The sequence below is a fragment of the Tamandua tetradactyla genome, chromosome 6, assembly GCF_023851605.1.
Source record: "Tamandua tetradactyla isolate mTamTet1 chromosome 6, mTamTet1.pri, whole genome shotgun sequence".
NCBI lineage: Eukaryota > Metazoa > Chordata > Mammalia > Pilosa > Myrmecophagidae > Tamandua > Tamandua tetradactyla.
This window is the reverse complement of record NC_135332.1, coordinates 74986576-75009536: the sequence shown is the minus strand read 5'-3', so window position 1 is coordinate 75009536 and position 22961 is coordinate 74986576. Positions and strand designations below refer to the sequence as shown.

The window sequence follows — 22961 nt, the reverse complement described above, 5'->3', positions numbered from 1 at the left end:
CCGCGCCTGGCTGCGCGCGCCGCACGTCTGCCCAGCGCTTCCGGCCGCGGTGGCCCCGGCGCCGGCCCGAGTGGACCTGACCGTCCGGCCTCTCCTGAACGGCATGCGGCGCTGAGCGGCGGGCGGACGACGGCGCCATGAACCTCCTGCCGTGCAACCCCCACGGCAACGGGCTGCTCTACGCCGGCTTCAACCAGGACCACGGTGAGGGCCCCAGACGCCCCCCGCCCTGGCCTTGCCGCGCGGACGTCCCTGTCCCGCTGGGCCTGCCCCGCTGCGGGCTCTTTTCCCTGGGGGCCTCTCCGAGCCCGCGCCGCGCCGTCCGTCCTGCCCCCTTCGCCGTCAGGCCCCGCACCCCGAGCCCCCTGTGTGCCCTCCTAGGTAGGGCGGGTGCCGCCGGGGGCCGGCCGCGCCCCCCTCCCCGCCGCGGCCCCTCTTGCGCCCCCCTCCCGGCCGCACCCCCGACCCGCGCCCCCCTCCCGGCCGTCGCCTCCTCCCGGCCCCTCCCGCTGTCGGTGTCTGGGATCCGGGCGGTGACTGGAGCGCGGGGTCCGGGTCCAGGCCTCTCCGCGCCCCTGCCCCCAGCCACCACACCCACGGGGCTCCCCGCAGGCCCCAGCTCCGTCTCGTTTAAAATTTACGGTCTGTCTCAAAACGCCGCTTGTTTTTGCCCCCAGGTTGGGATGTTCAGCAGGTAAGCTGTAGCTGTGTTGAAAGCGTTTAAGTTCGTTTCAGCTACGAATGTGCACTTTTAATAGATGACTCTGGCAGGCTAAGCCTCGGTCTCCTTTTTTGTTGGCTTCAGTCAGAAAATGGCACTGAAAAACACCACCTTCCACCCCCCCCCCCCAGCGCTTTTTTTTCCTATTGTTTCAAGTGGGATAAAAAAATACTTCTAAGCCCTGAGTGTTGAATGTTTTGAGGGACATCATATTTTTCACATTTTTAAATCCAGCGCTAGTCGAAAGTGATTGAAGCTCCTGAACTCTGTTACAAATAGGTCGTGTGACTCGTGGGCTCCCCGCGGAGCCCCGTCCTCTGCCTCGGCTCCCCCAGGCCCCTAGCCCTAGTCGGGTTTCAGAGGGTGTCCTACAGCCGGTCTTTGTAGACGCTTCCTAGAGAGAACTGGGATTTGGATAGTCCTTTATTTCAGATATTAACTGTTATTAAATTTCATCGTTTTGAAGAAAAGGAATAATAGTTGTTATTCAGGGATGAACAAGCTTCTTGGGTTTTTGCTTAGTGTGAGCTAGGCACTTCTTGGGCTTTGAGGGATGTGCTGAATGGAAGCAGAACCTGCTCAGGTGTAGCTTGTGGTGCAGTAGGTGAGCCAAAGTAAGAGGCAGAAACTACAAATGCATAGGAGATATGTAGGAAGAGTTTCATTAAGTTGGGGAGGGTAACTTTACTTGGGGCCAGTGAGGTCTCAGAAGGCTTCCTGGAGGAGGCAGCAGTTTGACCAAGGTATTGTGGGAGTGGGTGCCAGAGGAGAGTCTGCTGGAGTGGGCCTCCACCAAGTCCAGAGGGACATACAGTGTCTGGGGCCATATGTTGAGCCTTGGGCACAAGTGGCTGAACATTTTGGATTTTGATTAGCAGAGAAGGACCAGTAAGTTTGTTAATATTTTTTGATAATAGTTGAGCATCTTTAAGGAATTAGCAATAATTAATGACTCCTTAAGAAACAGGCTTTTACACTTTAGATTCATGTTGCACTTAGGTCAGTACTCTGTGATGCAAGATTCATGCCAGGGGATTGAGTTTATTGCACTTTGTTATCACTTATTCTGATTTTAAAGTTTTGGTCTTCTTCTTAGCATTTTTAACATCCTCATTGCAAGTTCAGGCTTAGAAATAATTTTTACAAGGACATTTACTCAGTGAAGGTGATTAAATGTACAAATAAAAAAACATTTTTGCATGAGGAAAAAAAAGGACATTTACCTGTTGTTTTTAATTGTTCAAAGTTAATTTGTGCCACAGTTTTCGGGACTTGATGAGTTGACAGGTACATTTCTATAACATGTCCACCTCTTTTCTTCCTCTTCCCGTGGGCAGTATTGGTGGGTGAACACACCTACTCAGTGTACTAGCTTGTCTTCACAGTACCAAGACTTAGGTGGCATCCCTTGGCCCATTTCAGTGGTCGTTCTCCAGTTTGGAGGTGGGAGTGCTTGAGTGAGGGCTTCACGTTGTTGGAAGAATGCCTTTTCATTGATTCTGATGCCCTGTTCCCAAGTAGAAGCTTCCGTAGCTGCTCTAGGGGTGTGTGCAGTCGCCATCCATTGAGCCGTGGTTTCTCTAGGAGAAAAAGAGTTGTATTGCAATGACAAGGGTGATGCATAGCCTTCTTGCAAAGTGGTTTCCAGCTTTTCAGTGTTCGTGGCACCTTTCCTTTTAGCTTTTAATTGGTACACTGTGTATACAGAAGAGTGCCTGTATTGTAAGTGTTCAGCTTGAGAAATTTTCCAAAGTGAACATACCTGTCACCAGCACCCAGATAAAAACATGGACATAAGTAGCCACCCTGTGCCCTTTCCGTCGTTGTCCCAGCCACTGTCCTGCTTGCTCACAGCAGAGGTCGGCTTTGCTGCTTTTGCACTTCATAAAAATGGAGTCACATAGTGTACACTGTTTTGTTTCTATCTTTTTCATTCAGCCTCCTATTGGCACAGTTTTTCCATACATTGCAGTGTAGATCGTTCTCGTTGGTCTGTTCCTGTGTGAATACATAGCCATAAGTCCACCCAGTCTCCCATCAGTAGGTCCCTGTTTCTGACTGTGACGTATTGTGCTGCTAAGGGGAGTTTTGTGCAGGTGTCCACGTTTCCACGGGCCGTGTCCCTGGGCATAGAGGCGACAGCGTTGGCAGACAGTGCAGGTAGTTTTCCAGGGGGGTTGTATGGTCCCACATTGCCATCACGGCCCCAGGATCCCAAGCTCCATACCAAGTTCACACTGGCATTTTCTGTGTTGCTCGTTTGGCCATTTTGTTGGGTATATGATGGCTCTCACAGTGGTGTTTATGCACCATTTGGATTTCCTCTTTTAACTGTCCAAGCCTTTAACCCATTTTTCTATTGAGTTGTCTACCTTTTTCTTGTGGATTTATAGGATTTTTATGTTCTTATTTAAGTTTTATCAGAAATATGTGTTCTGATTGAGAGAAATGAGAGGGCAGCTCACAGCTCAGGGGAGACGTGGCATTTGAGAGGCAGAAAGGAAAAATACTCACCTCCTGTCCAGTTCCATCGTTCTAGCAAGGAAAGCTGTAGGCCCTCTGTTTGGGTTACATGATCCCAGTAACACTTAAGTTAAGAGGTGGTAAATGACATGGCCCTTTCAGTGAGCTTCAGACCTATATGAACTGCGTGAACCCAAGAGCTGGCTGTAGAATGTGGCCTCAGAGCCCTGGGCTGGCTGTCACAGGTTGGTGGATCAGACATTTATAAGAGGCTTGGACAGAAATGGAGGTGTGCTTTTCACATTTGGAAGGATAGCCGATCTCACCAGTAGAATGGAGCTTTAAAGGGCCTTTGCATTGGTATTCAAACCAGTGATGTAGTTGCTGGGAGAGACCAGGCTTTGCACCATTTCACATGAAAAAGAATTAGTGTGTTTGTTTTTTTTCTCACAGAAGCTTCATGTGAATCCAGCAGTTGGATTTATTAAATGTGGTCTTGGGTTGCACTGATGGCAAATGGCGGCCACGTCGTGGAATTAGCCATCATCTTGAAACCTGAGTGCTGTGTTCAGATCCTCACTGGGTCTTGTCCCTGGACTGTGGGCCAGGAGAAGTCAGGAGGGATCGGGGCTGTCCCCCCTGCCCTCCCCCCCCGCCCCCATTCTTGTCCTGCCCTGGGATGTGACCTCCTGGCAGGGGTGGATTCTAAGGGGAGTTGTCCTCTAGAGAGTTGGGATTCAGTGGCTCCAAGGGGACAGAAGGTGAAGTACTAAGAAGAGTGTATCCTTTAATGATGTTTCCATGAGGAAAGCTGTGGTAGGGGATCCGCCAGGGTCCTGAGGGTACCGAGCTCTTTAGACCCCAGCTTCCGCGTGTTTCAGGGCTGTACTTGTTAGACGTGTTCCCTGCAGGTGTGTTAACGTGTCTCTTTCACACTCTCTGCTTCAGGATGCTTTGCATGTGGAATGGAAAATGGATTCCGAGTCTATAACACTGATCCACTGAAGGAAAAAGAAAAACAAGGTAAGGGACCTGTAGCCCTCAAAGCATCTATTTTGTCTTGCAGATCAGGAGGGTGTGGGGTGATTTCAAGAGGTAGATGGGGTCCAGCCCCTCTGCAAAACTGGGCTCAGCTGTCTGCTGCCGCTGCCTGAGCCTCTCCAGGCCTGGGGTTGGGCACCTGGATTTTCCAGTCACTTACCTACCAGCATGAGACTTGTTAGCTCTTTGGGCTCTTCCCTACATCTTTGTGCTAACATGCCATGTTGAAAGAATGGGAGTGTTTGTGCTAACATTCCATGTTGGAAGAACAGGAGTGTTTGATGCTTTTTTCCTATTACATGTAAAATTGTGTAGAACTCAAATTGTGTTAATTACAGCATATTGAGACATTTACTCTTTGCAAATGATCAACACTTACAAAATATCATTTGTGGTAATAAATTATAGTTGCTTCTGTTTATTCATTTCAGCGTCTTCAATTATGTTTTTGTGGAAAATAAATTTTAAAATACTGGAATCAGGAATTCTGTTGGCAAAATAATATAATATAATGGTGGTCCCTTCTCCATTTAATAGGAAAAAAATTAACTTTATGAGTAGAAATATTTCAATTTGGTTTTTTCTCCTAGGTGTTTTCCTTAGACTTCAGGTGTCTCCTGCAGCATATGTGCTGGGAGCATCAAATGCTGAGGAGCCCAGGAACATATAGCCAATAAATCATAGAGATGGGAAAGATACTTTCTTTTGCAGTATGGTTTAGATTTTTATTCAGTGTGCATGTTATATTTTCTGATGCATACCCCATCTGTAAGAGGAAATTACTGTGGTACCCTGGCCTCCTCCTAAACAGCCTCTGTACATCTTAGTAACTAATATCCTACAACAGGGACTTTCAGATTTGTTTATATATTTATATTTGTCAGTAGAGTCCTTTTTAAAATTTTTATTTATTTATTTTTTAGTAGAATCCCCTTTTCAAGTGAAATCTTTGGTACAACTCTGGTATATAAAACAGTAAGTGTTACCTCGTTATCTAGGAATGTATCTTGTGAGCTGAAGTCTAGAGCCTTAATTTATTATAGAAAGGCTGTGTCATCCTAAGAACTCAAACTCTGGACTCGATTTCACAGATTGGAATCCTGGCTGTGCCCCTTAACAGGTGGCTGTATGACTCTGGCCAAGTGCCTCCACTTTTTGGGGTCTCAGTTTCTTTATATAATGAAGCAGCAATGCCTACCTCCTGAAGTTGTGGTAGGCATGTAGATTAGCATGTGTGAAGCAGTGGCCCACTGCCTGCAGGCTCACTGAGCGCTGTGTAAAGGTGTCTCCTGCAGCATATGTGCTGGGAGCATCAAATGCTGAGGAGCCCAGGAACATATAGCCAATAAATATGCAGAGGTCTGTACAACAGGGTCTTTCAGATTTGAGACCTTTCAGCAGAGGTCTCAGAGGCCCTTACCAAGAGCCGATCTCTCCCTGTCAGGTAAACAGAGCTCGGGCACCCTCTAGTCCTCGACCAGGTAGGTAGAGGCAGAGCTGGAGGGAGACCGGAAGGACACGCCTCATGACAAAAGCAGCCACCATTTGGGCCAGCTGAGCGGTCACTATTTTTCAGTAGTAGCAGGGGCAGCTGTGCTGTTACGAGGTCACCCTGTGGGGCCACACAGTGCAGCAGGTGTCAGTTTTCTGTGCACCTAATCGATGTTCAGTCTGTTTGGTTGCATCATGAGTCAGGATAGTTCTGCTTTATGCAGATAAGTCGTTACAAGTGGTTTTTAAACAGCTTGCCTTGAAAATCTCAGGATACTTTTTACTTAAACTGACCTAGAAGCTCGAAGAGGACTTGTAGAAATTGGTTTCAAAGTTGAATTGTTAGGGATACAAGCCCTGCTTCCTGACTAAGGAGATGTTGACAACAAATTCAGGATTTCTTACTATGAGATAAATTAAACAAGCCTCTAAAACCGCTACGTTCCGGAAGAGTCTTCCCTTGTCCTGATGTGCGCCTCTGCATGTGTGTGCACTTGCACCCTGCCCTGCTCTCCAGGGGCAGTGGCGTTAACACATGCGCGTTTGTGGTTGTGTCATCTCCAGGCGCTGTACGGCCAGAGGGCCCCTGGCACAGGGCCACGGGCTCCCTTTCTGAGGTGGGACGGTGAGGGCACCTGCAGCCCGTAGCAGAATGGGCAGAAAACTTGGCCCATTCCTTTCTTGTTGGAGGGGTCTGCTTCTCTTAACCTTGAGGAAGGGCTCATGCCTGCATTCCAGCGTCTGTCTTAGATTTGAGCTTTGAGCTGTCCCCAGGGGGACCCTGGGCAAGGGGCCGGGCAAGCACCTCTTGCAGTGGTGAGGGTGATGGCAGCATCCTCACTCCCTCCAGGGAGGAGGTACGGTATTCCACACTCGCTTTTCCTGGGTTCTCCCTCCCTAGCAGGGACTCATGGGGGCTGATGGTGCAGAGTTGCCCCTCTCCAGGGAGGCCGAGCAGCCTTTAGAAAAGGACCACCCGGGAACTGCCCAAGAATGTGGTTGTGGTGCCTACCATGTTCTTCACAGCAGCAGCATGTTCCCACCAAGAACTTGGGTTCACACATATCTTAGAGTAGCATCTGCAAAAGGTTCACCAACATAATCTGAACAAGCAAAGATGTGTGAAGAACTCCACATCTGCATCAAGTGTTATATCCAGTGGTTATGGTTGGTCCCACTGGAGCTCGTGTACCTAAAGCCCAGACTGTTTGATCTGCATGGGTGAGCAGAGGTCTCAGAGGCCCTTACCAAGAGCCGATCTCTCCCTGTCAGGTGAACAGAGCTCGGGCACCCTGTAGTCCTTGACCAGGTAGGGAGAGGCAGAGCTGGAGGGAGACCGGAAGGACACGCCTCATGACAAAAGCAGCCACCATTTGGGCCAGCTGAGCGGTCACTGGGTGGCCTGGGTCCTTGATGGAGGACACGCTAACATACATGGAGATAAGTGGTTCAGCAGTAGAATGCTCGCCTACAGGAGATCTGGGTTTGATTCTCGGACCATGCACTGCCCCCCCGCCCCCGAAAATGAAGGTTATATTGTCTGGTCTAGTATACCTTCCTGAGCTAATGGTCAGTCTGGGCCTTCCCCGCAGCCCATTGACCTTCGTTCTGTCTGGTTCCGAGGAAAGCCAGGTGGGCTCATGCCCAGTTGGGTAAAGTGGGTAAGACACAGCTAGGCAGCAGGTGAGAGATGTCAGAGTGCTAAAGGTTTTGGAGCGCTGGTGTCAAGAGTATCATTTTTGGCAAGCATGTGGAGAAGTAGATATTTTCATAACCTGAAGGCAGGAATGTACATATGTGCACAGATATCTTTTTGTAAAGTAAATTGGTGAGATGTGTTCATTTTAATGGATGTACTATTTGATCCAGCTGTTACACTTAAGAAATTTATCCGAGGACAAAATCGGGGGAAAAGACCTAATAAAATGTAATTTAAATATTAAAAAAAAAAAAAAACACTCCCAGAAACAGGAGAGAAGGTAGTGGGGATGGGAGGGCTGAGGGAAGGCAGGGGGGGACTGGATTCAGCTGTGCTGTCCCATGCGCGAGGGTTTGAGCTGGGCCCTCTTGTGCAAAGCCTTGAGTTTTCAAGCTTCTGCAGGTGGAGTGGAAGTTTCTCCATTTTCGGATTTGCGGCCCCTACTTTTCTCCTAGGTCCTCGTCTTAGAAGGCTCCGCTGGCAGAGTTCAGACCTGCCTCAAGGCTCAAGGCCATGGATGTTACCAGGAGCCCCTTCTCCTGCTTCGGCAGTTTTAGTATTTTGCTCCAGCTGGGGCAGCCTGAGTGACTTATAAATGGGGATTCTGAGAAGCCTCCCTGGGCCCTTTTGCTGCTTCTTCTGAAAGTAAGCGGCACTCCCAGGACAGTTGGTGCCAGCCGTCGTGGCCTGGGGTCCTTGCGGTTCTGAGGGGCCCTTTCCCCTGTGGGGACCGAACCTCTAGCCGGGCTGAGCTGCAGCGGCCGTGGGAGGGCTGGAAGGCCATCCCTGCCCTCCTCTCCTATTGTAGGATCTCGCTTTTGATCGCCACCCCTTTCTCTGGCTTTTCAGTTAATTCTGAAGAATCTGCTCTTACCTTTTTCCTTCTACAACTGGAAGCCTGGAGGCTCTGGCTCTTTATGCTGCTGGTAATAACTTTGCTTGTTTAATTCTCAACTGTCAGATCTTTGTGACTTGATTTTTTCCCAAAATTATATCAAAGAGTCACCTAGTAACAGACATCAAGATGAAATGTTTTTCTTTTTTAATTAAGGTGAATTTTTGTTAAGAAGGTGTAGAGAAAAACCATAGCCCATGTCAGTTAAGTAAATTTAAAAACTCTTAAGCAAAACCTAACAAGTCTTTATCAGAAGTTTTGGAAATTTCTTTAGGGGAAGGACTTCAGTTTTCATTCTTCTTTAACATTTTTTATTGTGAAATAAAATGTATATACAAAAAGCAATATATTTCAAAGCACATTTTAACAGGTAGTTATAGAACAGATTTCAGAGGTTGGCGTGGGTTATAATTCCACAATTTCAGGGTTTTCCTTCTAGTTGCTCTAAGATGCTGGAGACTAAAAAGAAATGTCAATATAATGATTCAGTAGTCATACTCATTTGTTAAATCCTCACTTCTCTGTTATAACTTCTCCTCTATTGATCCTTCTCCCAGTCTTTAGGGGTATTTGGGCAATGACCATTCTAACTTCTTCATGTTGAAAAGGACTGTCTACAGTATGGGATAGGGAGCTGGAGCTAGTTGATGTTCTTGGAGAGACTGGCCCCTCTGGGTTTCAGGGCTTATCTGGACTAGGAAGCATCTGGAGGTTGTAGGTTTCTGAGAAATAAACTTAGTGAATGAAACTGTTACAGAGTCTCAGAGCCCTAGATATTCTTTAGGGTAAAGAAATGTAGCAAAATAAGGTATCAGTGACTAAAAGAATTCACCTAGAACTAAGAGGCTATTCTGGAGACTACTGTTATGCAAGCTTCAGTGCAGAGGGTGTTGTGGATCCCACAGTGCCAAAGCTAGGCTCAATCCCTGCAAGTCATGTTCATGTTGAGGGGAGGGTAATGATTCTACTTGAAGATTTGGGCTTAGGAAGAGGCCACATTTGAGCAACAAAAATGACTCTCCGGAAGCAGTAGGCATAATTACAGGTAGGCTTAGCTTTTCCCCTACAGAAATAAATTTCATAAGAGCAAGCCTCAGAATCAGGGGTTTTTGCAGTGTGGTGACTCCACAGGAGGCTGTGGGTTGGGTTGCCATATGATCCTGCAACCCCATTGCTAGATGTACACTTGAAAGAACTGAGAGCAGGGACACGAATGGACATTTGCACATTAGGGTTTATGGCAGCAGTGTTCATGATTTGCAGTGGATAGAGGTGGTCTAAGGGTACATTGACTGCAGAGTGAAAGAAGAAACTGTGGTGTATACATACAACAGAATACTGAGTGTCTGCAGAAAGGAATGAAGTTATGAGTCGTGCAACTAGGTGAATGAACCGTGAGGACAGTGTATTGAATGAAATATCAGAAAAAAAGACAAATATTATCATGCCTCACTCGTATGGACTAACTATAATATACAAACTGGGAGAATTGAAATCTAAAGTACAGAAATCAGGTTAAGTCCTATTGTAAAGGTTCCTTGATTTTAAGCTTTTACAGCAGTCACATCTATTCTGGAGTTGTAACTCTTATTTCTAAATTCTGAGATGCTGAACTATTTGTGTATAAGCTAGTGTTTCCTGGAACTTCGGGTATTTGTGTGACACCTGAGACTCAGATCTAGAGCCCTGAAGCTAAAGTCAGCATTACCCCATACAGGAACTGTTTTAAGAAGTTGAAAAAATGATCAGCCTTCAACTAGAGATATGAATGAAACTGATCTGGATGGGGCTAAAGTAAGCTGAATACGTGATAAGGGATGATATGGTCTTTATTTTAAAACCTCAACTTCTATGTGAAACCAAAGGAAGGGATATAGCTATCCCTTTTTAGTTCATGGTTTATTGGTGTGACCAGAGAGAGGTACCTGAAGCCGTTGAACTGTATTCCAGTAGCCTTGATTCAGGAAGACATTTGTGTAACTGTGTATCTTTTATTTGGTGCAAAATTTATATTTTTGGAAGCACAGTATCTAGTCTACTTGTATGGTCAATTTATTCAAACACCATAATTTGAATCTTGAATAGGGTGTGAAATCTTGTTGGTTTGTACAGGTCAGTGTGATGCCCTGATACATCCCAGAGTAATTGAGGCAGAGGATAAAACAGTGTTTAGAAAGCCCCCCGGAGGGACTGGGGAGAAAGAAGAAAATATTAAACATCCCCACTTGGGGAATTCCTGATGATCTCGCAAGCAGTGGGGACAACCAATTCAATAGACCAAGCCCTTGATCTTCAGTCTAGCCCTTATCAAACCTATTCCTGCAAAGGAGAAGCTAAACCTACTTGTAATTTTGCCTATGAATTACCCCCAGAGAACTTCTTTTGTTGCTCAGATGTGGCCTCTCTCTCTAAACTAACTGAGCAAGTAAACTCACTGCCCTCCCCCCTACATGGAACATGATTGCCAGGAGTGTAAATCTCCCTGGCAACGTGGACAGGACTCCCGGCATAAGCCAGAACATGCATTGAGAAAGCCTTGGCCAAAAGGGAGACGAGAGAAATGAGACAATGTTTCAGTGGCTGAGAGATTTCAGAGTCCAGAGGTTATCCTGGAGCATATTCTTATTCGTTATATAGCTATCCCTTTTTAGTTCATGGTTTATTGGTGTGACCAGAGAGAGGTACCTGAAGCCGTTGAACTGTATTCCAGTAGCCTTGATTCAGGAAGACATTTGTGTAACTATGTATCTTTTACAGTGTGACTTTGAAAAGTGAGAAAGTGGCTGACGTTCCCTTTATCCAAGCTATGGACAGATGAGTAAAAAATGACAAAAAATGAATAGATAGTGGGGGTATTAGGGGTAAAAAAATTGGGTAGATGAAATACTAGTGGTCATTGAGAGGGAGGGGTAAAGGGTATGGGATGTATGTTTTCCTTTTTTTCTTTTTATTTCTTTTTCTGGAATGATGCACATGTTATAAAATGATCATGGTGTTGAATACACAACTATGTGATGCTGCTGTAAACCATTGATTGTATACTTTGGATGAACCGTATAGTGCATGAAGATATCTCAATAATAAAAAAAAAAGATCAAGGACTTGGCCTATTGCCTTGGGAGTCCCTAGTGTTTGAGAGAGTATCTGGGGTTTCCCAGGTGGGAAAACTTAATAGCCCCATGTTTTTTCTCCAGTCCCTCAAGGGACTTTGCAAATACTTTTTTTTTGGGGGGGGGGGGTAGGGTGCATGAACCAGGAACTTTGTCGATACGTTTTTTTTCATTTTTAAACAGTTTTATTCACACATCATCCATGCGAACCTAAGTAAAAAAATCAGTTATTCCTGGTATAATCACATAGCCATACCTTTGCCACCACAATCTATATGAGGACTTTTCCTTTTTTCTTCCACAGAGAGTATCCCATACCCCTTCCCTTATGCCGCTTGTTGACATATGCTTTTTGGCATAACGCTTGTATTACTTTCAGTGGAAATGTATTACAGTGTTACTGTTGACTATAGGCCCTAGCTTTCATTGGTTATATTTTTGCCCTGTATAGTTCCCATTTTCAGCACCTTGCACTGTGGACATTCATTTGTTCTCCCTCATGCAGAAACGTTTTTATATTTGCACATTTAATCACCATCATTGATCACTCTAGACTTTGTGAAGTTATACAGTCAAATCTTTATCTTTTTTTTTTTTTTTTTTAACATGGGCAGGCACCGGGAATTGAACCCGGGTCCTCGGGCATGGCAGGCAAGCACTCTTACCTGCTGAGCCACTGTGGCCCACCTGGGAAGTATTTTTTTTTTTTTTTTCAAATCTTTATCTTCTGTCTTTCTTTCTGGTGTCACACATGCCCCTAACCTTCCTCTTTCAGCCAAGCTCATGCTCATCTTTTTTCGGTGCACTTACAGTACTGTGCTGCCATGAGAGAATATTATGCTGTCCGTTTCTGTGTCTCTGTAATCAATCCTGTTGAACATTCTGTACTCCTTTAGCATCAAATGTCTGATCTCTGCCTGTGCTGGTTTGAAATGATTTATGTACCCTGGAAAAGCCATATTTTAGTCCTAATCCCATTTTGTAAAGGCAGTCGTTTCTTCTAATCTCTATTCAGTATGTGTGTTGGAAACTTTAATTAGATTGTCTCCATGGAGGTGTTAATCAGTGTGGGTATTAAGCTGGTTTAGGTGGAGATGTGTCTCCACCCATTCCAGATGGGTCTTGATTACTTTACTGAAATCCTATAAAAAAGGGGACATTTTGGAGAGAAGAAGAGATTCAGAGAGCACAGAGCAGAACAACAGATCCATGAAGCAGGGTCCACAAGCCAGGGGCTTTTGGAGATGAAGAAGGAAAACGCCTTCCAGGGAACTGGAGAGGAAGCTAGCTGATGATGCTGTGTTCACCACATGTCTGTCCAGCTGAAAGAGAAACCCTGTGTTCGCCATGTCCCTTTCCACTTGAGAGAGAAACCCTGAACTTCATTGCCTTCTTTAATCTTTCCCTGGATGCCTTAGATTGGACATTTCTACAGACTTGCTTTAATTGGGACATTTCCATGGCCTAAAAGCTGTTAACTTGTAACTTATTAAATTCCCCTTTTTAAAAGCTGCTCCATTTCTGGTATGTTGCATTCTGGCAACTAGCAAACTAGAACACTGCCTTCTTTCTATCTTCTGATAAGCCTGTGTTCTCAACTTTAACGCTCAAAGTCCTCTCATTAATGTTAGTTCATATCAGTGAGACCATACAGTATTTGACCTTTTGTTTCTGGCAAATTTCATACAGCATAATGTCCTTAAGGTCCATCCACATTGTTATATGTGTCGTGACTTTATTCTGTCTCATAGCTGCGTAATATTCCATTGTGTATATATTACCATGGCTTGTTTAACTACTCATCTGTTAATGGACATTTGGGCTGTTTCCAACTCTTGGCAGTAGTAAATAATGCCTCAGTAAACACTGGTGTGCAATTGTCTGTTTGGGTCCTTGCCTTCAGTTCCTCTGAAAATATACTCAGTAATGGGATGCTGGATTGTATGGCAATTCTATACTTAGCTTCCTGAGGAACTGCCAAACTGCCTTCCACAGTGGTTGAAGCATTTTACATCCCACCAGCAGTGGATAAATGTGCCTCTTTCTCCACATCCTCTCCAGCACTTGTAGTTCTCTGTTTTGTTTTTTTTTTAAATGGCCATTCTAGCGGGTGTGAGGTAATACCTCATTGTGCTTTTGATTTGCATTTCCCTAATAGCCAGTGAAGTTGAGCATCTTTTCATGTGCCTTCTAGTCATTCATATTTTGTCTTCTGAGAAGTGTCTATTTGTGTCTTTTGCCCATTTTTTATCTGGATTGTTTGTCTTTTCATTGTTGAGTTGTAGAATCTCTTCATATGTTCTGGCTATTAAACCCATATCTGATATGTGGTTCCAAATATGGTCTCCCATTGTGTAGGCTACCTTTTTTACTTTCCTGGCTGTCATGGTCAGGTTCATGTGTCAACTTAGCCAGGTGGTGGTACCCGTTTGTCTGGTTGGGCAAGTGCTGACCTGTGTGTTGCTATGAGGACATTTCATAGAATTAAATCATGATCATGTTGCCTGCATCCACAGCTGATTGCATTTGTAATCAGCTAAGGGGAGGGTCTTCTTCAGTGAATGATGCTTAATCTAATCACTGGAAGACTTTTAAGGAGAATTCGGAAGAGACAATCTCTCTTCCTGCTTCAGCCAGTGAGCCTCTCCTATGAAGTTTGTCCTGATCCTTCATCAGAGTCGTCAGTTTCACAATCTGCCCTGTGGATTTTGGACTGTACATTCCCACGGTCTTGTGAGACACTTTTATTAATTTTATAGCTATAGATATTTCCTGCTAATTCTGTTTCTCTAGAGAACCCTAGTTCTTTGATGCACAAAAGTGTTTAATTTTGAGAAGATCCTGTTGTTTTAGTTTGCTAGCTGCCATAATACAGAATACCAGAAATGGAATGACTTTTAAAAAGGGGAATTTAGTAAGTTGCTAGTTCACAGTTATAAGGCCGAGAAAATGTCCCAATTAAAAGTCTATAGAAATAGCCAATCAGAGGCATCCAGGGAAAGATATCTTGGTTCAAGAAGGCTGATGAAGTTCACGGTTTCTCTCTCAAGTGAGAAGGTACATGGCGAACATAGTCACAGTTTCTCTCACAACTGGAAGGGCACATGGCAAACACAGCGTCATCTACTAGCTTTCTCTCCTGGCTTCCTGTTTCATGAAGCTCCCCAGGAGACGTTTTCCTTCTTTATCTCCAGAGGTTGCTGGCTTGTGGGCTCTCTGCTTCTCATGGCTGTGTCGTTCTTCTCTGCTCTCTCTGAATCACCTCATTCTCCTAAATATTTCCTCTTTTATAGGACTTCAGAAACTAATCAAGACCCACCTGAATGGGTGGAGACATGTCATCACCTAATCCAGCTTAACAACCACTCTTGATTAAATCACATCTTCGAGGAGATGATCTAATTACAGTTTCAAGCATATAGTATTGAATAAGGATTAGAAGAAATGGCTGCTTTTACAAAATGGGATTAGGATTAAAACATGGCTTTTCTAAGGTTCATACATCCTTTAAAACCAGCACACCTGTTAATCTATTTCTTTCTTCATTGCTTATGCTTTCGATGTTAGGTCTAGGAAGCCACCTCCTAGCACAAGATTTATAAAATATTTCCCTACATTTTCTTCTAAAAGTTTTATGGTCTTAGCTCTAATGTTTGGGTCTTTGATCTATTTTGAGTTGATTTTTGCATGGGGTGTGAGATATGGATCCTATTTTCATTCTTTTGCATATGGATATCCAGTTCTCCAAGCACCATTTATTGAAGAGGCTGCTCTGTCCCACGTGGGGGGGGGGGGGGCTTGCCCAGCATGTGGCATTTGTCAGCCCACAGCTCCCCACCAGTGTAACGTGATGCAGAGCCTTCAATTCTCAGCAGACTCTGTCCTGCCAGGGGCATAGTTGAGACTGAGGCTGAGGCTGAGGTAGAAGGTGGGTTTAGGCCTTTGCCCTGTTCTAGTTTGGCTAGCTTCTGGAATGCAATGTACCAGAAATTGAATGGCTTTTAAAAAGGGGAATTTAATAAGTTGCTAGTTTACAGTTCTAAGGCTGAGAAAATGTCCCAGTTAAAGCAAGTCTATAAAAATGTCCAAATTAAGGCACAAACGAGAGGTTACCTTCACTCAAAAGAGGCTGATAAAATCCAGGGTTTGTCTCTCATCTGGAAATGCGTGTGGCGAACCTGGCAGTGTCCACCAGCCTCCTCTCCAGGCCCTGCTTCATGAAGCTCTCCAGCAGTCTTCTCCGCCTCTATCTCCAAAGGCCGCCGGCTGGGGGACTCGGCTTCTCTCGCCCTTCTGTCGTGGCTCTGCGGCTCTCTCCTCACCTCAAAAAGAACCCTCCAAAGTGTCTCCTCTTTCATAGGGTCCCAGTGACCTAATCAAGACCCACTTAGAATGGGTGGAGACACATCTCCACCTAATCAAGGTTAATAGCCACAATTGATTGAGCCACTTCTCCGTTGAGATGACCTAATCAAGGTTCCAACGTATAGTGCTGAATAGGGATTAGAAGAAACAGTAGCTCCCACAAGATTGATTTTTTTTTTTTAGAAGGGTCTCCTCAGATATTATTGACCCCAGTCAGATATTCCCCAGACGAGACTGGCCCATGTCTTAGGAGGAGAGAGTTGCCAGCATCAGTTTTCTCTGAGGGTGAGACCCAGCAGGCTGTCAGACTTTCCTATGAAGCCTCCAGACTGTGTTTTTCCTGTCTTGCCCAGCATGGGCACTTGTCACTTGTCTGCCTATGGCTTCCCAGCAGCATAAAGTGATGTGGGGCCTATGACTGCGACAGACTCTCCCTGCTGGAGTCGTGGCTCAGACAGAGGAGAGGTTGTAGGTTGGCATTAATTGCTTCAGTTTTCCAGTCCCTGGGGCCTGAATTCCTTGGGGGAGGCATTCCACTTGATCTAGGTCCCACCTTTTTCTTAGGGGGGGTATGGTCTTTAAGAAATTAACTTTTTTCACCTGAATTTTGGTTCTCAGAGGAGCTTAATTCCACCCTTGCCTGAGTTAGAGCTGGTGCCTATGAAGGCTTCCAGTTCTGATAGGCTGTTAAGTAGTAGAAACACAGCAAAAATAAAGAAAAAAAAACAGGCCTTCTCAGAACAGGACCCCCACTCCTTGGATTTGTCAATCAGGAGTTTAAGTTGGTACATGACTCATTGTATCTCCAGGCTCTCTGTCCCCTCCCCTCTTTTTTAGGGTACCGTCCTTTTCCAGTATTTTGTGCTGTCTGACTGAGAAGGCCTTAGTTTTGTTTTTTTCCCTTTTTCCATCAGCCCCACCCCCTCTCTGCTGGGGCAAAAACTGCTAGTACCTTTGGTGCTTATTCTAGGATTATCTTTGCTGGGGTCCTGTTTCCAGTAGTCACAATTTATTAATTAATTCACCAAGTGAAACTTGGTTGAGCTAAGCCCCTGCTGTTAGTAAAGTTTCTTTCCTTTCCCCTTGGGGAACAAGGCTGCTGGGCCAGTGGGGAAGGGGTGCCGGCCTCTGCAGCTTGGGGAATTTACAGTTCTGTGTGGGATCTCAGCCAGTCCGCCTGGTCCAGGCTGATGTACACTGTGTGTTCGGTCACTGATGTGGCCCAGTCAAGTTGTTCTGTACAGTCCCTGGCTATTAGCTGCTCTGGAGGACAAAAGTAAATTCCATACCTCACTAAGCTGCCATCTTGCCTGTCTGTAGGAAGATTTTTGATGACCACTTGAATCTCTTTACTTGTGCGTGGTTTGTTGAGCTGTTCTGTTTCTTCTTTTTCTTTGCATGGGCAGGCACCAGGAATGAACCCAGGTCTCCAGCATAGTTCTGTTTCTTCTTGAGTCAGTATAGATAGTCCCTGTGTTTCTAGGAATTTGTCCATTTCATCTAAGCTGTCAAGTTTGTTGGCGAATATCCTCTTATGATTTTATAATATGCTTTTATGGTTTGTTTTTTTTTTTTTCTTCAGGGTCCATGGTAATGACAACCCTTTCTTCCCTGAATTTGTTTATTTGCATCCTCTCTCTTTTTTTCATTGTCAGCCTAGCCAGGGATCCATCAATTTTAGTGATTTTCCAAAGAACTAGCTTTTGATTTTGTTGATTCTGTTGTTTCTCTTGTTGTTCTCCAGTTCATTTATTTTTGCATTAGTCTTTGTTATTTCTCTTCTTCTGTTTGCTTTGGGGTTAATTTGCTGTTTTTTTCTTTAGGGCCTCCAGGTGAGCAGTTAGGTCCTCGATTTTTGTTCTTTCTTCTTTTTTTTTTTTTTTTTTTTTTTTTTTTTTTTTTTTTTTTTTAAAGGAAAGACAGAGAGAAGGAAGGAAGGATAGAAGGAAGGAAGAGAGGAAGAAAGGGAAACATCTTTTTAAACATTTTCTTGTTTTATTGTATTTTGTTTCTCCGTTTTCGTTACATGGGCTGGGGCCGGGAATCGAACCGAGGTCCTCCGGCATAGCAGGCAAGCACTTTGCCCGCTGAGCCACCGCGGCCCGCCCTCTTTCTTCTTTTTTAATATAGGCATCTTAGGGCAACAGTTTCCCTCTTAGCATTGCCTTTGCTGCATCCCATAATTTCTGATATGTTGTATTCTCATAAAAATTTTCATTTGTCTCTAGATATTTACTGATTTCTCTAGCAATTTCTTCTTTGACCTATTGATTATTTAAGAGTGTATTATTTAATCTGGTTCTTTGGTTGTTATTGATTTCCAGCTTCATTCCATTCTGGTCAGAGAAAGTGCTGTGAATAATTTCAGTCTTTTAAAATTTATTAAGACCTGTTTTGTGTCCCCACATATGATTTATCCTGGAGAATGTTCCACCAAGGCTAGAGAAGAATGTATGTTATGTTGTTTTGGGGTGTAACAATATATATGTGTTTTTAGGTCTAAATCGTTTCTCCCATTGCTTAAGTTCTCTGTTTCCCTGTTCATCTTCTGTCTGGTTGCTCTGTCTATAGAAGAGAGTGGTGTATTGAAGCTTCCCAGTGTTATTTTTGAAACATCTGTTGCTCCCTTCAGATTGCCAGTGCTTGCTTTTTGGACTTCCTTGATTGGGAGCATAAACATTTATGATTGTTATTTTTTCTTTGCGAATTTACCATTTCATCAATATGTAGTATCCTTCCTTCCTTGTCTTTTATGACATCTTTACATTTAAATTCTATTTTATCTATGATTAATATAGCTTACTCCTGCTTTCTTTTGGTTACATCTTCCATGAAATATCTTTTTGCATCGTTTCAATTTCAGTCTATTTGTATCCTTGGGTCTAAGATGAGTCTCTTGTAAGCAGCATATAGATGGATTATATTTTTTAATCTATTCTGTCTGTGTATCTCTTTTAATTGGTGTTTTTAGTCCACTAATGTTCAAAGTTATTACTGTAAAGGCAGTTCTTGAATTTACCATATTATCCTTTGGTTTTTATTTGTCAGATCTATATATTCTTTTCTGTCTCTGTTTTTATCCTTTAAATTACCCTTACTGATACACGCTTCTATTCTGTGCTCTCCTCTAGACCTCCCTCTCCTGTCTTTTTTTTTTTTTCAGCCAGCAGCACTCCCTTTAATATTTCTTGTAGGGCCGGTCTCTTGTTAAAATATTCTCTCAGTATTTGTCTGTGCACATTTTAATCTCTCCCTCACTTTTTTGGAGGGCATGGGCAGACTCCAGGAATCTCCCTCACTTTTGAAGGTCAGATTTGCTGGATAAAGAATTCTTGGCTGGAAGTCTCTCTCTTTCAGAATCTTACATTTTTTACCACTGACTTCTCACCTCCATGGTGCTTGTTGAGTAGTCCGAATTTAGTCTGATGTGGCTTCCCTTATATGTGGTGAATCGTTTTTCTCTAGTTGCTTTCAGGGCTTTCTCCTTCTTTTCGGTATTTGAGAGTCTGATTAACATGCTTCTGGGAGTATGGGCTTCTTTGATTTGCATATTTATGTCTTTTACTAGGGTTGGGAAATTTTCACCCATTATCTCCTCATCTAATCTTTCTTGCCCTTTATTTTTCTCTTCTCCTTCTGGGACACCAATATATTTGTGCACTTCATGTTGTCCATCATTTCCCTGAGATCCAATTCCAGTTTTTCCTTCTTTTTTTTGCCATTTGTTCTTTTGGGTGCTTAAATTCAGTTGTTCTGTCTTCTTATTCGTGTGTTCTTTCTTCTGCCTCTTCAAATCTGCTATTGTGTGTCTCTAGTATGTTTCGCATTTGGTCTACAGTATCTTTCATCTCTGCAATATCTACTATTTTTCTGTTCTTTCAAATTCTTCTCTATGCCCTTGTAGTATCTTCTTTATATCCTTTACCGACCTGTTGAATTTATTTACGAGTGTTGTATGAACATCTTTTATTAATTGTTCCAAAGTCTATATCTCAACTGTTTTATTTTGGTCATGTGGGTGGGTCATATCTACCTGCATCTTCATACATTTTGTGATTTTCTGTTGACTTTGGGCCATTTGATTATCTTGATAAGGATATTTTGAAAGTTGATTTTCCTCGCTTGTCTAAGGTTTTATAATTGCTTGGGTTTGCATTGAAGGTCTCCTTTTGCACTTGGTTTGTCAGTAATTCCCCACTAAACCAAGGCCTGGACCTCATGCAGGGAACACAACTCTACTTGAGGATCTGTGTTCTCACTATAAGTGATATTAAATATAAAGTCTTCTTGGGGTAGCTTTGAATTTAAATGTCTCATAAAGGAGCTGAGCAACTCTTGTCTGCTCTGGCTGAAGAGGCAGAGGTTGGTTTTGAGGTGATCCTACTAATCATCAGTGCTTTGATTTCTCACTTATGCTTCGCTCTGCTCTCACTGTGCCTCGGGCTTGGCAGCTGGAGAGCACTGAGGGGCTGAACTGGGTAGGAGGGACCCTGGTCTGAGCCCGTGTGTCCAACCCTCCCATGTCTGGCCCTCTGTCCCCCTGTGTCCCAACCCCTTTCCTGTGTCCCATCCCCTGTCCCCCTGCCGGCCCCCGGTATTTGGCTCGTTAAACCAACCGGTATGGAATGGGCTGGCTTCCTTTGAGAACATTGTTCCTGCCAGCTCCCACAGCCCTGCTGAGAGGAGCACTGGCCTCCCCTCTGTCACAGAGGATGTGAACATCTGTTGATATTTTCCTTTTACATAATTTGTGCACATTTTCAAGTGCTTCTGACCTTAGTGCAATAGATGTTTAAAACAAAAAGAGATGGCTTTTGCATCATAGTTTTTAATATGTTTTCTCAGCGCACATAGCTCCTGTTGCATCTTAAAACGTGAATTTATCTCTTCCACACATTTTTCTCTGCTCCTTCTCAGGTGCTGTGTGTTCAACAGTCATACCTGAAAATGTTGTTCCTTGCCAGTAGGCCAAGGGCAGGCTGAAACCTGTAGCCGATGTTTTTTTCTAGCCAATAACTGTTCTCATTTCTGATGATAATTGGGTATAAATTGTTGATTAGAAGTGAAATGCTGAGTATTCCATGTGTTTACCTTCTTTTTAAACTTTTAAAACTGTCATTTCAGAATTCCTAGAAGGAGGAGTTGGCCATGTTGAAATGTTATTTCGCTGCAACTATTTAGCTTTAGTTGGTGGTGGAAAAAAGCCCAAATATCCTCCCAACAAAGGTAAGGTGCCCTGAGCACTGTGTCCATGGGCTGTCCTGTCAAGTACTGGGGGCTTCCTGGGGAAAGGTAGTGGGGAGGTGCCTGGCCTCTGCTGCTCTTTGGGGTGCTGCTCCCCCACTGATGTCAGCTGAATGGAAAATCGGGGCCCACCGAGCCTCTGTGTATTCCCCTGTAGGTTAGTGTATCGAATGTCATGGATTCGTTTTAAAGCAAGGAGTAAGGAATTTTTTTTCCTTCTGCAAGCCACTGGTCACAGAGCATTAAGCTGGTAGCCACAAAGATCTGAAGTATTGTGTGTGTGTGCATGTGGGTGCGTATGTATGTGTGTGTACAGTGTGTATGTGTGGTTCCACATGTGTGCATGTGGGTGTGCTTGTGGGTGTGTATAAATGCACATGTATGTATATGGGTGCATGTGGTGTGTGTGGGTGCACATGTGGGCGTGGGGGGTACACATAGTGTGGGGGCATGTGTATGTGCGTAGGTACACATGTGTGGGTGCATGTGATGTGTGTGCATTCCGGTGCACGTGTGTGCCTTTGGGTGTGTGAGCGTGTGGGTATGTATGGTGTGGCTGTAAATGTATGTGTGTGTAGGGGCACATGGTATGTTTGGGTGGCTGCATGTGTTTGCCTGTGTGTGTGTGTGTGAGTGTAGGTATACACAGTCTGTGTGCATGCGGTGTGGGTGCATGTGTGTATGTGCATGTGTCTCCAGCCCCCCTCTGTCTGGTCCCCTGTGTCACGGGTGTGGGTGCACATGTGTAAGAGATGGAATGCCTGAGGCTTTCAGCGGGCATGTGAGATGCCTAGGTGGAGGCAGCAGAGAGATAGGGGGTGTTTGTGGTTGCCATGGAGTGAAGGAAAGTGTGTCCATTCCAGCTGCCAGGAGTGTCCCTGCAAGTCCACCCGCCTGGCTGTGTGTGTCTGTGGCCTGGCAGGCGGTGGACAGGAGTCTGGGTGGGGAGAGCGCTGGGTCTGAGATGTGAGGCAGGCCCTCTGGGACCTCAGGACCTTCAGAAATGCTTTGAGGAGCCGCGCGGCCCCGCCGGCCGTGACGGGGACCTTCTGACATGCTTTGAGGAGCCGCGTGGCCCCGCCGGCCGTGACGGGGACCTTCTGACATTGCAGTGATGATATGGGACGACCTGAAAAAGAAGACCGTTATTGAAATCGAGTTTTCTACAGAAGTCAAAGCAGTCAGACTGCGGCGAGATAGGTAGGTTGTTTTAAATCGTTTCTGCAAATGCAATGTTCACTTTCTCTGAAGATGCTGAAACACTTGTGACTCTCGCTGGCTCTCTGGGTTCAGCTGGAGGCAGCAGCTGTTGGGGCTACGGGGTCGGGTGCTCGGCTTGCTGCACGCCCCTGCTTTCCTCCTTCAGCAGCCTGCCAGTAAGGCTAATCCCAGCAGGGAGGTGGCAAGGACAGTCCCAAGCCCATCCTTTTCCAAATGCTCCGAAGATACAGGACAGCTCAGAAGGGTCTTCTGGGGAAGGTGGCCAGAGTTCCCTGTCTGTGTTGAAGGCATTTAGGAGAATTTAGGAAGTTGCTCTAGCACCTTGAGCAAGATATAGCGGACTTTCATTAGTTTGGATTTTGATTTGATGTGACTTAGATATTAAACTCTAAAATTTCCACTCTATTTTGGGGAGGACAAAAAGAGGCTAAGCAATTTTAATTTAAACTCGTGTGTGTCACCCCTGCATTTTTATGTAGGTTCATTGCTTCCAGTAATGTCAGTATTTAAAGGCCCTTAAAATACAAATGCTTGAACAAATCCAGGATCTTTTACTTTTAGGCTTCTCTTAATTGCCAAGATATACCTATAAGAGTGTAAAATGGAATGTCTGCCCTGCTTAGTTTGTACATTCTTGGTTTGTACTGTAGGTGAGGTATTTGAGGACGTTTTTCAAACATCACAAAGTTGAGCCAGCCAGACTTCTGCTCA

At 44.7% G+C, this 22961-nt stretch overlaps 1 protein-coding gene across 1 annotated transcript in view; it reads left to right on the top strand.

Moving 5' to 3' along the window:
- Nucleotides 1-31: 31 nt before the first annotated feature.
- The window catches only part of WDR45B (WD repeat domain 45B), a 42845-nt gene continuing 19915 nt past the window's right edge, over nucleotides 32-22961 (top strand). Inside the window, exons 1-4 of the mRNA XM_077166304.1 lie at nucleotides 32-204; nucleotides 4133-4207; nucleotides 20910-21011; nucleotides 22142-22229. Coding sequence (XP_077022419.1) covers nucleotides 138-204; nucleotides 4133-4207; nucleotides 20910-21011; nucleotides 22142-22229 — 332 coding nt within the window. The 5' untranslated portion in view covers nucleotides 32-137. The remainder of the gene's footprint in view (nucleotides 205-4132; nucleotides 4208-20909; nucleotides 21012-22141; nucleotides 22230-22961) is intronic.